This window comes from Dermochelys coriacea, chromosome 8 (assembly GCF_009764565.3).
Source record: "Dermochelys coriacea isolate rDerCor1 chromosome 8, rDerCor1.pri.v4, whole genome shotgun sequence".
NCBI lineage: Eukaryota > Metazoa > Chordata > Testudines > Dermochelyidae > Dermochelys > Dermochelys coriacea.
The window spans coordinates 6590287-6604117 of NC_050075.1; the positions used below are offsets into that span (position 1 = coordinate 6590287).

At 44.9% G+C, this 13831-nt stretch overlaps 1 protein-coding gene across 2 annotated transcripts; it reads left to right on the forward strand.

The window, feature by feature from the left end:
- Positions 1-1762: 1762 nt before the first annotated feature.
- On the forward strand, positions 1763-13329 carry RBM22 (RNA binding motif protein 22). 2 transcript variants are annotated; one of them, XM_038414491.2, is made up of 11 exons: positions 1763-1994; positions 2636-2689; positions 3758-3787; positions 5641-5773; positions 6593-6693; positions 6854-7026; positions 8889-9089; positions 9782-9946; positions 10430-10518; positions 11142-11273; positions 12002-13329. In XM_038414491.2, the coding sequence occupies exons 1-11, from the start codon at positions 1941-1943 to the stop codon at positions 12130-12132; spliced, it is 1263 nt and encodes a 420-aa protein (XP_038270419.1). In that variant the 5' UTR covers positions 1763-1940; the 3' UTR covers positions 12133-13329. The 2 variants fall into 2 exon arrangements, with proteins under 2 accessions (XP_038270419.1, XP_038270418.1); XM_038414490.2 differs by having other exon boundaries at positions 1854-2105.
- The last annotated feature ends 502 nt before the right edge of the window (positions 13330-13831 follow it).

Consider the following 13831-nt stretch of genomic DNA (forward strand, 5'->3'; position numbering starts at 1 on the left):
GTATATTACACCTTAATGGATAGCAGTACATCTGATAAACTTCAAACTTACATGTTCAGATTTCTTAATTTACTTAAAAACAGTCCATTTACAATCCTACCTTGATCACAGTCTTCAGAAAGTACGTGGTAGCACAATGCCTCCTGACTCCTTTAAAGTCCTTTAACTCATCTGCTTCTGCAAAAGGTTTTGATGCATCTGACTATGGTTTGAATGCCATAGACAGGAGTGCTGTAAAGCAGGAAGAAGTCCTTGTGGTGTTTTTTAAGATTCACAAGAAACTAATGTTCTCTGTGTGTGTATATCAATCTCTCCTCTGTTTTTTCCACCAAATGCATCTGATGAAGTGAGCTGTAGCTCACGAAAGCTTATGCTCTAATAAATTTGCAAAAAGAAAAGGAGTACTTGTGGCACCTTAGAGACTAACAAATTTATTAGAGCGTAAGTTTTCGTGAGCTACAGCTCACTTCATCGGATGCATCCGATGAAGTGAGCTGTAGCTAACGAAAGCTTACGCTCTAATAAATTTGTTAGTCTCTAAGGTGCCACAAGTACTCCTTTTCTTTTTGCGAATACAGACTAACACGGCTGCTACTCTGAAAAAAGAAACTATCTGTGGCTTATATCAACTGGACTCCCAGAACTAAAAGTGCTGTAAACAATATGTCAACTGTTAAACCTGCATTTGAGTACATGAGAGATTGTGGTTCTTGGCACCAGCGTGTCCAGCCCAAGGGTGAAGGTTTTTCACAACTGCTGGAACCTCTACAGTCTGTCTATGGATCACAACTGTTGCTGGATAAAAATATCCTTCCCCCCACAATGAAATTAATAGACCCTTAAAAACAGAGGCCCTACACCCACAGTGCTAATGGTAGCATGGTGGTCTTGCAGTTCCAGAGTGGTATCTGACAACTCTTCATCGGATGCTATCACACACACAAACCACATTGCATCCCCATGATGCAGCGCAGGAAGGGCTGGTGCTAATGGCTCTGCTAACAGACCAGGTCCATTCCTGGACACCACAGGTCTCAGAGCAGACAAGGGCAGAGCTCATGCTGTGCCCCAGGACGTGTGGCCGTGTCCTCGTCAGGCTAGACTGCGCCAGGAGTCTTTTTCCATAATAAAGTGGGAAGTTCCCCCCTCCGGGGGGGCGTCTCCCCCACCCATCCCCCCAGGGCGGGGTTCTCTCACCCCCCTCTCGGGGGGGCGTTTCCCCCACCAATCCCCCCCAGGGCGGGGTTCTCTCACCCCCCCTCTCGGGGGGGCGTTTCCCCCACCAATCCCCCCCAGGGCGGGGTTCTCTCACCCCTCTCAGGGGGGCGTTTCCCCCACCCATCCCCCCGGGCGGGGTTCTCTCACCCCCCTCTCGGGGGGGGCGTCTCCCCCACCCATCCCCCCAGGGGGGGGTCTCTCACCCCCCTCTCGGGGGGCATCTCCCCCACCCTTCCCCCCCAGGGCGGGGTTCTCTCACCCCCCTCTCGGGGGGGCGTCTCCCCCACCCATCCCCCCAGGGGGGGGTCTCTCACCCCCCTCTCGGGGGGCATCTCCCCCACCCATCCCCCCCAGGGCGGGGTTCTCTCACCCCCCTCTCGGGGGGGCGTCTCCCCCACCCATCCCCCCCAGGGCGGGGATCTCTCACCCCCTCCCCGGGGGGGGGCGTTTCCCCCACCCCACCCTCGGTCAGGGGCGCCACTGGGAGCTCTGGTCCCCTCCCCCGAGGTGAATTGAAGGGCCAGACGCCCCCACCCTCCCGCTCTCTATGGTTTAGCGGTGGCTGGAGGGGCCGCCGGCAGGGGGCAACGCGCCAGCTCTCCGGGGGTCACGCCGGGGTCACGGCCCTTCTTCCTTTCGCGGTGCATGCCGGGCTGCGGGCGGAGCGGCGCGCGCGCTTCCGCCCGGGCCTTGCCGCTGCGGGTACCGGGGCTGGTTCCAAGATGGCGACGTCCCTGGGCTCCAACACCTACAACCGGCAGAACTGGGAGGACGCGGTAAGGCCCGGTCGGGGCCTGCGGGGCCGCCACCCTCCCGCTGTGGGCGTAGCCTCCCTCGGCGGCCCGGCCCGGCCCAGGGAGCCTGGCGGTGGCGGGGCTCCGCTCGGGGTAGGGGTCGAGGGCCGTGTGGGCGACTGAGGCGGGTGCTACGGTGTGGGGCTGGGAGGCTGTCGGCCAGGGGCTCTCTCCCTAGGGGGGTGCCGGGCCTTGCTCCCTGTCTGGGGCCGCTGGGTGCTGACCCCGGGCAAATGACGGGCACCGACACGGTCCACGGCCTCCCCCGGGGTTGCTGGTGTCTAATCTGGGCTCCTGACCGCGTGGGGTCTTGCCACGTATTTGGGAGTGTTCTGCTTTTTCAATAAAAATAACGGGGAGCGGGGGGGGGTGGCTCTTCACAAGGCTTCAGCTAGTAGCTGGTTGGGACGTGTTGGGGGGGCCTTTGGCCCCCCTTTCCCCCACCCACCCACACACGTTGGGTAGTCAGAGCTTTAAATTAGTACTGTCCAGTCCAGCATCTTTGGTCTGAGAGAAGCAGACTGCAGAAATGTTGCTGCTGAACAGAGGCGTAATCTGAAGTGAGTTCTGAGATTTAGTCCTGACTGTGTTTTTTTTTTTTTCCCCCCCTTTCCTTGATGCAGGACTTCCCCATTCTGTGTCAGACATGCCTTGGAGAAAACCCCTATATCAGAATGGTATGTGACTGCTTTGAGTCATTGTCCTTTAAGGTGTATGGTGAGACTAGCTATTGAAGCACTGGTTTAGGGGACTAAAAATGAGCTCAGACAAATGACACAAGTAGGAGATGCCAAAATGCATGCAGGCCTCTGTGTGCTGCTTCTTGGCAGCAGAACGTGCGTGCACAGGGGAAGAGGGCTAGATTTCGGTATTGGCCAAGGGCATGGGGAACACGATAAAACAAATCAAACAATCAAAAACTTGAGCTGAAATCAAGACCGCTTGTCTAATGGTTAAATCATAAGAGATGGGATAAACATGGATTCTATCACAACTTTTGACGATGACTCTCTTCTTGACTTAGAGAAATGTGACCTACTGAAAGGTTAAATGACTTGCCCAATCTTTAAAATGTGCTTTGATATCATTTGATGAAGGTTGCTTGATCCTTGTTTAAATCCTTGTTCTTTTACCCAGTGCATTGACATCATCAGTGAAAGGCTGTGTACGTGTCACCATTCTATTTTGTTTTACCTTTCCCAACACTAAGTACAATCATGTAGCGTATTCTCATTTTAAACATCTACCTTTCTCCACTCTTCTCTTCCTAAGCACATTTTAGTCTATGCAATTCTAATGAGCTATAATTTTTAATGCAAATATCATCTGTGTTTCAAAGATGGATAGAGGATTTATTTTTATGTGTTACGGATCTCTGGATGTTTTGTCATTGTTTAGAAAACAGATATTAAAAATCTGAAGCTGAGGGGTTTCTTGAAAGAATTAAAAATGTTCTATTGAATATTCTGCCATCAGAAAAAATGGAAGGGTTTGGAAGTGTTTTCCTCCCACTTACCTTTCAAAGGCTCTCCAGATTAAGTGAAAGCCATAGGGTCAGGCATCTCCAAATGCAACCGTCACATAGAGAAAATATGCAGATGCTATGGTGGTACCACATGTGGATGGTTGGGTGGAAGAGATGAAAGCAGGGGAATATTTTCTAAGGCATGTAATATATGATCATAGCATTGACTAGTAGCTTGTGGGCTTTTTTTTTAGTAACTTTCATTTGATTTTTATTCCAGACCAAAGAGAAATATGGAAAAGAATGCAAGGTATGTTTGTCTTCATTGTAAGAGTTGACTTCTGGATTAGCTCATTAGTTTCCGTTTAGGATTAAGATATAATGCTGAAAATATCAGCTTCAAACAATTGCTTATTCTTGTTAACACTTTAAGGGTTGGGTTTTGCAAACTCTTGAGCATGTGAATGCCCTGATGCCTACAAATACTTGACAACAGTTAAGCTACTGGTGTGCTCACTGCTTATCATGCTGACCAATGTTGTCACATTGTTTCCTTGTATACTCCCCCATCTCTCTGTATCCATCTGTAGTCTCTTGTTTTACACTTAGATTGCAAGCTCTTTGGGGGAAGGGGCCATCTTATTTTTTTTCTGTTTTTCTGCAGCACCTAGCACAATCGGGTCCTGGTCTGTGACTGGGGCTCATAGGTGCTATAGTAATACAAATAATTAATAACTCTAGTCATGTGATTTATCCATGAAAGTCAGTGGGGCTTCTCATGTGAGTGAAGTTACTGATGATTGTACATCTTTTCAGGATTGGACCCTTAATTATTAAATCTGAAAAATGTTTAGGTTTATTTCCTTTATTTCACTATTTAGTCTGGTTATTCACTTAAAAAAAAAAAAAAGTTTGGAATTGTTCAGATTCACTTCTACTTCTAGTCATTTTCACTCGGTCTCTTGCAAGAGCATAGTGTTCTAAGGTTTAGGTTTCAAACCCTGTAAGAGAATAATTACACCTGAACAAAAATAACCTAATCACCTAGTGATACAAATTCCTTCCCTCTCGCCCCAGGAGTGTGTGGTGTTGCTCTTTAACCCCACCCTCCTAATGGATTCACTGAATCCAGAGGTTGGCACCAAAAGATGCAGTGTTCAGCACTTCTGGTGGGAAGGTTACTGACATCTACTTTTCCAGAAAGAGTAGATGGGGGGGGAAGTAATCTCAAAGAGGTTTGAATTTAAATGCAAACTAAGAAGAGAATCAGATTTATCAGTTGCTGTTCCTCCAAAAAAAAATCTCATAACATAGCGGTGGTTAGTGCTGGACTGGATTACTATTGAATTTATTTAATCAATCTAGCATTTTCCTGTTAAAAATTCATTTCCTCTTCACTTTTGCCTTGGCAAATGGGTGGTAGATGGAACTTGGCTTCCCTCTGGATCTCAGTAACTCCCCTGCCAACAAGTGGTTCATGCTGGGTATCTCTGATCAAGCCGGCCTTTGTGTTTCAAAAAGGAGAAAGCAGGAATCTTTAGTGATATCCCTTGGAAATATAAAGCAGAATGCCTTGTATTAACTCCAGTGGAGGAGTTAAAATGTATTGTTTCCCTCTTTTCCTCCTTCCTACCATCATCTCCTTTTCGTTAGGAAACCAGAGTGATGTACTGAGAGCCAGCTCCCCTTCCCCGAATCCAGTGTACAATGGAAGTAGAAACGTCCTCCCCACAGAGACTGTATGCATTACTTCAGAGTAAGGCCATCCTTTTCTGGGCCTAAATGCCTGTGGCCAGATGGACTGGGTCCCTTGCTATCCCAGCAAGTATATAATTTGCAAACATATCCTACAAATTAGCTGTAATGAACCTTTAGTGACAGCTCTTTGAACTAAGTAGAAGTTCTCTTTGCCTTGTGCTCTGAGCAAAGTTGCAAGAGTGTTCAAATCATTGCAAGAAAGTCCAGCCAAAACTTTCTTCTCCTGTCAAAATGGGTTTTTTGAGTTGTTTGCTTGAATTTTTATGTATTAAGGTAGTAACGTTAGGCAAGTGATTAAAAGGGAGGAAGCCTCTAGTAGTAGTTGAGTTTCCATAAGAATCTGAATGCTAGTGTCATTGCTGGCTGCAGTTAGAGTGGTACAAGTCACTGCTCTCTTTGTCTCAGATTTGTGCCAGGCCCTTCACAGTGTTTCGCTGGTGCCCAGGTGTTCGAATGCGCTTTAAGAAGACAGAAGTGTGCCAAACATGTAGCAAGCTGAAGAATGTGTGTCAGACCTGCCTGCTTGACCTGGAATATGGTGTGTAGCTGAGGTCAATTTACAAAAAATTCAAAGTACAGATTGAGACTTAATTCTGCTTATCTCCTATCTCCGCATAGTTTTAATACATCTCTAAATAAATGTGTATCTCCATGACTCTGTGTGCCTAGGGCATGGAGATGCATATTTATTTAGAGATGTTTGTATGAGAGAGAAGTTGAACAAATCTGACTGCGATCTCTTCTAGGATATACCAGAAGGCACATCTATATGCCAAATGGTGCTCCTGTCTGTGCATAAACTTTCCAGCTCATTAAAGACTAAATCGTGTCTAATAATTGTATCCATTCTAAAATAAGATCTTCCCATATACACTAGTGCTGTGATGTGATTGACTGTGTTCATATTACTGAGTTGCTATGAATTTCCAAGTGTGTTTGGACTTTGATACCAAATGGATCTTACTCTAACTGTAGAGAGGATTAGACTCTTGACATTGCATGCCCTTGTTCCTGGCAAAAGTAAAAATAGTTCCACTGGTGATGCTAGATGTAGGGTGAATTATATTTGATTAACGGAATCCCCACTATTCAAATATGTTTCAGTAGAATATGAAGCTTTTAAAAAACTACCATGAAACTAGACAAACTTTCAGTCTCAGTTCACTTTTCACAGCCGGTGAAGTAATAATATCAATAGGAAATTAATTAATGCAGTGTAAAACAACAAATCAGTACAGATTTGACTGCTCTTCAGGACTCCTGTCTCTGAATACATCTACGTTAGTATGTTATAATAACCACTTTTGGGCTTTCTGCTTTCGGTTAATATTAATTTTGTTCTTCCGTTTAATTTTAGGGCTACCTATTCAGGTTCGAGATGCAGGACTCTCTTTTAAGGATGACATGCCTAAATCTGATGTCAATAAAGAGTATTACACCCAGAACATGGAGAGAGAAGTAAGGAATGCATTTGTAACAGAATCTGTTGGTGGCTTATCTCACTTGTGCTGTAGATTAAATGAATTAGATAATCTTGAAAACTTCCTGGTTTATCTGATTATGTGCATCAGTTTCCTGTCCCAAGTAATGAAATATGCATTCTTTACCTACTGCTTAGATTTCAAACTCCGATGGCACAAGACCAGTTGGTGCTCTAGGAAAAGCTACTTCTACTAGTGACATGTTGCTTAAACTGGCTCGGACCACCCCTTACTATAAACGCAACCGACCCCACATCTGTTCTTTTTGGGTGAAAGGAGAATGCAAGAGAGGGGAAGAGTGTCCCTACAGGTACAGTTTTGTTTGAAAAGTTAACATGTTAACAATGGCTGGCAATATAGGGAATTCTCAGTAAAATGGAAGTAATGCAGTGTCTTCATAAGCATTTTTGCAGATGTTGCAGGAAAAATTACATAATAACAACCACACTGGGTCAGACCAATGGTCCATGTTGCCCAGTAGTCTGTCTTCCGATAGTGGCCAATGCCAGATGCTTCACAGAGAAGGAACAGAATAGGGCAAACATTGAGTGATCTATCCCTTGTCGTCCACTCCCAGCTTCTGGCAATTAGTCTTAGGACACCCAGAACATGGGGTTCCATCCCTGACCATCTTGACTAATAGCCATTGATGGGCCTATCCTCCATGAACTTATCTAATTCTTTTTTTTAACGCAGTTATAAGTTTGCCTTCACAACGTTTCCTGGCAATGAGTTCCACAGACTGACTCTGTGTTGGGTGAAGTAGTACTTCCTTTTGTTTGTTTTAAACCTGATGCCTGTTAATGTTATTGAGTGACCCCTGGTTCTAGTGTTATGTGAAGGGGTATATAACACTTCCTTATTCACTTTCTCCAGACCATTTATGATTTTGTAGACCTCTGTCATATCCCCCTTTAGTCATCTCCTTTTCAAGCTGAAAAGTCCCCACTCTTTCTAATCGCTCCTTATATGGAAGCTGTCCCATACCCTTAATCATTTTTATTGCCCTTCTCTGGAGCTTTTCCAAGTCTAATGTGTTTTTTGAGATGAGGCAACCAAAACAACACACAGTATTCAAGGTGTGGGCAAACCAGTGATTTATATAGTAGCATTATGATATCTTCTGTCTTAATATCTATCCCTTTCCTAATGATTCCCAACATTGTTAGCTTTTTTGACTGCTGCTGCACATTGAGTAGATGTTTTCAGAGAACTATCCACGATTCCAAGATTTTTCTTGAATGGTAACAACTAATATAGACCCCATCATTTTGTACAGGTATTTGGGATTGTTTTCCACGGTGCATTACTTTGCATTTATCAACACTGAATTTCATCTGCTGTTTTGTTGCCCAGTTTTGCGAGATCCCTTTGTAACTCTTCATAGTCTGCTTTGGACTTTACTCTCGAGTAATTTTGTATAGTCTTCAAATTTTGCTACCTCACTGTTTACTTCTTTTTCTAGATCATTTATGAATATGTCGAACAGCACTGGTCCCAATACAGATCCCTGGGGACACCATTATTTACCTCTCCCTCTCCATTCTGAAAACTGACCATTTATTCCTACCCTTTGTTTCCTGTCTTTTCATCCAGGAGAGGACCTTCCCTCTTATCCTATGACAGCTTACTTTGCTTAAGAGCCTTTGATAAGGGACTTTGTCAAAGGCTTTCTGAAACTGAATGTTAACTTAACATACATCACCAGTGAATGAATCCCTTTGCAGCAAGTTCTTTCTTGATCATACTGTGTGTATTCAGCAGTGAGCTGAAACATCAATCCCCAGAACAAGTGCAGCTTTTCTCTTGCATTGTTCATTGCCTCTCTTTGCAACATCAGTTCTTGCAGCAGAAAATACTGTCCCACAGTCAGTGATCTGAACATATCTCAGCAAGTAACTTTGTTTGAAACCAGTTTCATGGAACCTTGGTTGAGCTGTCCGAGCTGCTATTTGTTAAAACTCTAGGTGGCGAATGTTATAATAAATTAATAAGTAATTTGGGTTCTTAGGGCTCTTTAATTGTGTGTCATTTTGGTGTGATTATTTGAATACTGTTAGCTGCTAGTTCTCAGATAGCCTTTTAAGGAGAAAGATGGCTGTTGCAGTCATGTTAGTCTGGTGCAGTTGTAACAGTGCAATGTTATGAAATGCTTTGTTTACTCTACTTTAGACACGAGAAACCTACAGATCCAGACGATCCTCTGGCCGATCAGAACATCAAAGATCGTTACTATGGTATTAATGACCCTGTAGCTGATAAGCTTCTGAAACGGGCTTCAACCATGCCTCGTCTGGACCCACCTGATGACAAAACCATTACCACACTATATGTAGGAGGCCTGGGAGACACCATCACCGAGACTGATCTGAGGTACGTTGGTACATCTGAGTTTGCATTTGCTTTTCAGCTTGAAGACTTGATAATGGAGAATTAGCTTGCTAACATTTTCCTAAGATGCTTGTCACAGTGTTCATCTTTAGCAAGCATTTTGTTGAGGTTGCTATGCCTGAACAAGAATGAAGGGGGCTGTTCATCCCTTGCTTATGCAGCCCCTTCATTTGTCCATACCAGTCAGAGGTGAGTGACCACTCTCTTGTTCACTTTTCCCTAACCAGAAGCTGGCAAATAGGTCTATTTAGAGGAGCGCAGAATTTCTGGAGGTGAGAATACGGTTAAATCTAAGCAACATCACCTGTGCTGTGTTTAAATTTTTCTCTTCCCCTCCCACCTCCACCAAAAATCCCCCAAAAATGTATCATTGCTGTTGGTGCCCTGAGGATCTCATTTTACACTTGTACAGTTGAAATCCCCTCATGTAACCTCCATCTTCCTAATTCCTGAATTCTGAAGAAACCCCTGGCACTGTTGCTGCATAATTGTATGTAGGGATTAAAGTTCTGTGACAGGCATTTCCCATCTTTTCTAACACTGGATTTGAATCCATGATATAGAGGGGAAAGGGTGCTTTTCTCCCAAGGGTGTGAGCATGTGAGACCTTTAATTTATTTTGTGTTTTATGGAGAAGAGGAGCAGAATCCAATTTTGCTGTCCTTTCCTTGCAGAAATCACTTCTACCAGTTTGGGGAGATCCGGACGATAACCGTGGTACAGAGACAGCAGTGTGCATTCATCCAGTTTGCGACACGGCAAGCTGCAGAAGTGGCTGCTGAGAAATCCTTTAACAAGCTTATTGTCAATGGACGCAGACTCAACGTCAAGTGGGGGAGGTGAGCAAGTGGGAGAGGAAGAGGGGAAGCATTTATTTCCTTTTTGGAGGTTTTCCTCTGGATATTGTTTTTGGAGAATCCGCTCTTAACTGAGCAGTTCAGAATCATGGTACGGTTCTTATTCAAACTGTTCCTTATTCAACTCAAAAGTCTTGGTGACTTAGAACAGAAGCCAAGTGTGTAAAAGACCCAAATATTTAGTGGGTTGCCTGTCTTTTGGTGGGGAATGAGGTGTTGGAGGGTAATTGGCATTGGGTCTCTTTGAGAAATTCTATTTTGGGGTGGGTACGCTGCTGTCTGAAAAAACAGCACTAACTCCTTTTGTGCCAACTCCCCAAGTCCCTGCTGCTAGCATTCTGTAAATTCTTGATCCTTGGCCTGAAGTAGTGGGTCTGGGATTGGTGATGTAAAACTCTCTCTTGTGAGGGTCTACCACTCTGCCATCTCCTTCTTCAGTTCTAATGCTTTTGACTTTGATTTCAGGTCCCAAGCAGCAAGAGGGAAAGAGAAGGAGAAAGAAGGTACTACAGAATCTGGTATAAAGCTGGAGCCAGTCCCAGGACTACCTGGAGGTAAGGGAAATGGTTCCATACCAGTGATTGCCCTCTCAAACACACAACAGCAGGTCACTTGCCACCATGAGGCAGAACAGAGTTACACTTCTTGGTTTGCTCTCTATACCGTTGGGACCTGGGGCCAGTAGGGCAGCAGCACATCTCACTCTCAAAGCAGTTAATGAACCTGTGTTCAAATAAGAGCTGGCTGTATTTATGGGCAATGAAGGGATCTTTGGCTCGAAGGAAATTCAGGGTGACTCATGGCCTTTTTTACAGAGTGATTGAAAAGTTACAATGGCTTAGAATAAAGGCACTTAAATCATTGAGACCTTCTGTGGCATAAGATCTGGTTGTGTGTTCTTGATCCATTCAGTGTTATCTGTTGGGGCAGGCAATCCCAGTTGTTCAGGATTGGATTCAGGTGGCTTTTCATTGTGGAAGGGTCAGAGCCGGTGGAAGGGGTCACGGCTGTTGTTCTAGAGGTTCACTGGCATCCTGCGTCTGTTAGATATATACTACTAACAAAGTTCCTGTCGGGAGAGCTGATTGCAGCACTCCCCTTAGGGCTGGGGTGGATACTTGCTTATATTTTGCCTGCTAGCTTTCACCAGTAACCAAGGGATGTTTGTGTCTTGAAGCTCTTCCCCCTCCTCCAGCTGCAGAAGAAGAGGCATCTGCAAATTACTTCAACCTACCTCCCAGTGGCCCTCCAGCCGTGGTTAACATTGCCCTGCCACCACCCCCTGGCATTGCTCCGCCCCCACCTCCAGGTAATTCCCTCCCTCTTCCCCACTTGGTGGGGAGAGTTAGAACTATGTCCTTTACCAAAGAGGGCTGGAATCAGGTTGGTCTTGCCAGATTACCTACTAGCAGATGCTCTCTATTGTAGTTTTCTGTGGTACCTACTAAGTATGATCTGGGTTTATGAAACAGCTTGTACTGTAGAACTGGCTCTCTGTTAGACAGAACTGCCTGTGCTGTAATGTGTTCTCTGCAAAGTTCTGCAGTACCAGGAGAATCCCATAACCTGTGCTGAGGCCAATCCTGCTTAGCTGACGGACGGAATGTTAGTGTCAGTATTTGACTGTTTGTATATTCAAAACGTGAAGCCTTATCCCGGTGGAACTTCAAGAAGTGTTGGGTTTGTCCAGCTGCGCTGGATGGTCTCGTTACCCAAATACTTCTGGTATGTTCAGTGGTGAAAACAAAACATTTGGCAGTTGGTAACATAATAGGGAGCAGGGGAACAGGCACTCGCAGAATTGGAATCTACACTCTGTCATTGAATAGCAACATGTCCTCAGCTATTCATTATGCTGGCAGAAAGGTTAAAAGGGTGTAAATTGGGATTCCTCAGGAATTGGGGAAGGAGGAGAGGGGGCACCCTTTCTGTGGGCTCAATTATGTTTTGCTTATCTGGCTTGAATGACACATAGGCAACAATAAAATACTTCATCAGGATGCCTGGTAATCTGACACTTGTGTTCTGTGTCTGCAGGTTTTGGACCACACATGTTCCACACCATGGGGCCTCCGCCTCCCTTCATGAGAGCCCCAGGCCCCATCCACTACCCTTCTCAAGATCCACAGAGGATGGGTGCCCACGCTGGGAAGCACAACACTCCCTAGCACCCATTGACCTGTTCACCGTTTGAGTAGATGTCATTTTTTGGTTACCATGGTAGCATAATATGTTCAGCTGTGGGCGAGCTGGAGACTAAGCCTTGCTTCCTGCTTGCACGCACAGGGCAAGCTGAGCTCTGTTGTGTTGCCACTAGCTAATCTGGTCATTCATATAACCTGAATCATTCACTTACTATCATGGGTGGGGGATGTGGGAGGGAGGAATGTGGAGAGACGTGATCTAGAGGGTCCATGAATGAATTGTACTAGAATTACAATCCCATCAGTGTGTTCAATTTTGCACATTTTGAAATAAATTTTTCTCCTGGGGAAAAAAAAACACACCTTCAGCCGGTTTGATAGCCTCAGCAATTTACACCCTCAAATGGATTGGGATCTCTTGCACAGACTTAACTGGAAATGTTGCTAGTAATATTCATTCCGGAGTCAAATAACTAGTGATTCATCATTGAAAAAAGATACCAGGTCCTCTAGCACTAAACCAGAACTCTCCAAGATAATACTGAGGGGAAAGGAAACTATCATCAGGCGCACAACTTCCAGGGATTTCTCCTTCTACTTACTGTGACCTTTTTTTCTTTTTTGGGTTGCTTTTCTTCTGATCGTGAGAAAAAGTGGAGAATCCTAAGCTCCTATAGTTAGTCAGTTAAGTGCTAGGTAATGCAAACAATTCCCCTACTGTCAATTCCAGTATGAGCCAAAGAGGCGCTCAAGCAGCCATCTATTTCAGATAGACCAGCTGGGACCTTCCCGCCCCTCTCCTTGGAGAATGAACATTGTTACTGAAACTGCCAGAAATGAGACAGCAGTAATACTGCAAGCTTATCCAGTCTGAACTATGGCTTTTGTGGCCTTCGCGTAAAATGGCTCTCAAGCTGTGAAATGGACCAAACCGTTTTCCATTTGATTGTGTGATTTTTTTTTTTTTTTTTTTAAGAGCTCTGTGTTCATCATTCACCCTGGAGCATCTGTTCTCTGCATAAAGTCTGTAATTTAATACAGTGCATAGGAGTCCGGGTGGGGGATTTTAAAGTACAAAAGTCTGTTGCTTTGATGTAACTGATCTGTAGATATGTTTTGGTAAAGAGAAACATGTGATGAGATAAAGCCTTATTTACTTGTTTTTGTTTTTTAAATTAAAATGGGCAGATTTTCCAAATATTTGGACCCTGCTTCCAGAGGTAAAATTTGTCTGAGTATTGTCTGACCTTGCTTGGCTGAGCCCTCTGTCCTCGTAAAGATGAAGAGTGGCGTGAGATAGCTAGCGTACAGCCCCAGTTCTGCTTCATCGTGCGGCTCTTTGGAATGTAGGGCTAGGCCCCTGCTTAAGTGGAATGTGAAGTTCTGACGTTGCAGGCACCATGTAGGATCTTGCATAGGAGAATACGGTACACTAGGAGGTGCACTTGGTTAGTGCATTGGCCTTTCATCTCTGGAGACTTGGGTTTAACCTTGGCATAGGTTACAGGCAAATGAGTGTTGCTGGTCTCAGGTTTAGCCCTCAGTCAGTAATAATCCACAATATCAAAATACAGCACAACTTGGTACTGTTCAGGAGCTCCCAGAATAGCGTGTTACAGACAGGCTTTTGATGATCCATTGACAGATCTGTGTGGGGGAAGCTGGCACAGCATCTGCTTGTACTGGGCTTGACTCGAGCCAGTCAGTGCCTTATTCTGGAAGC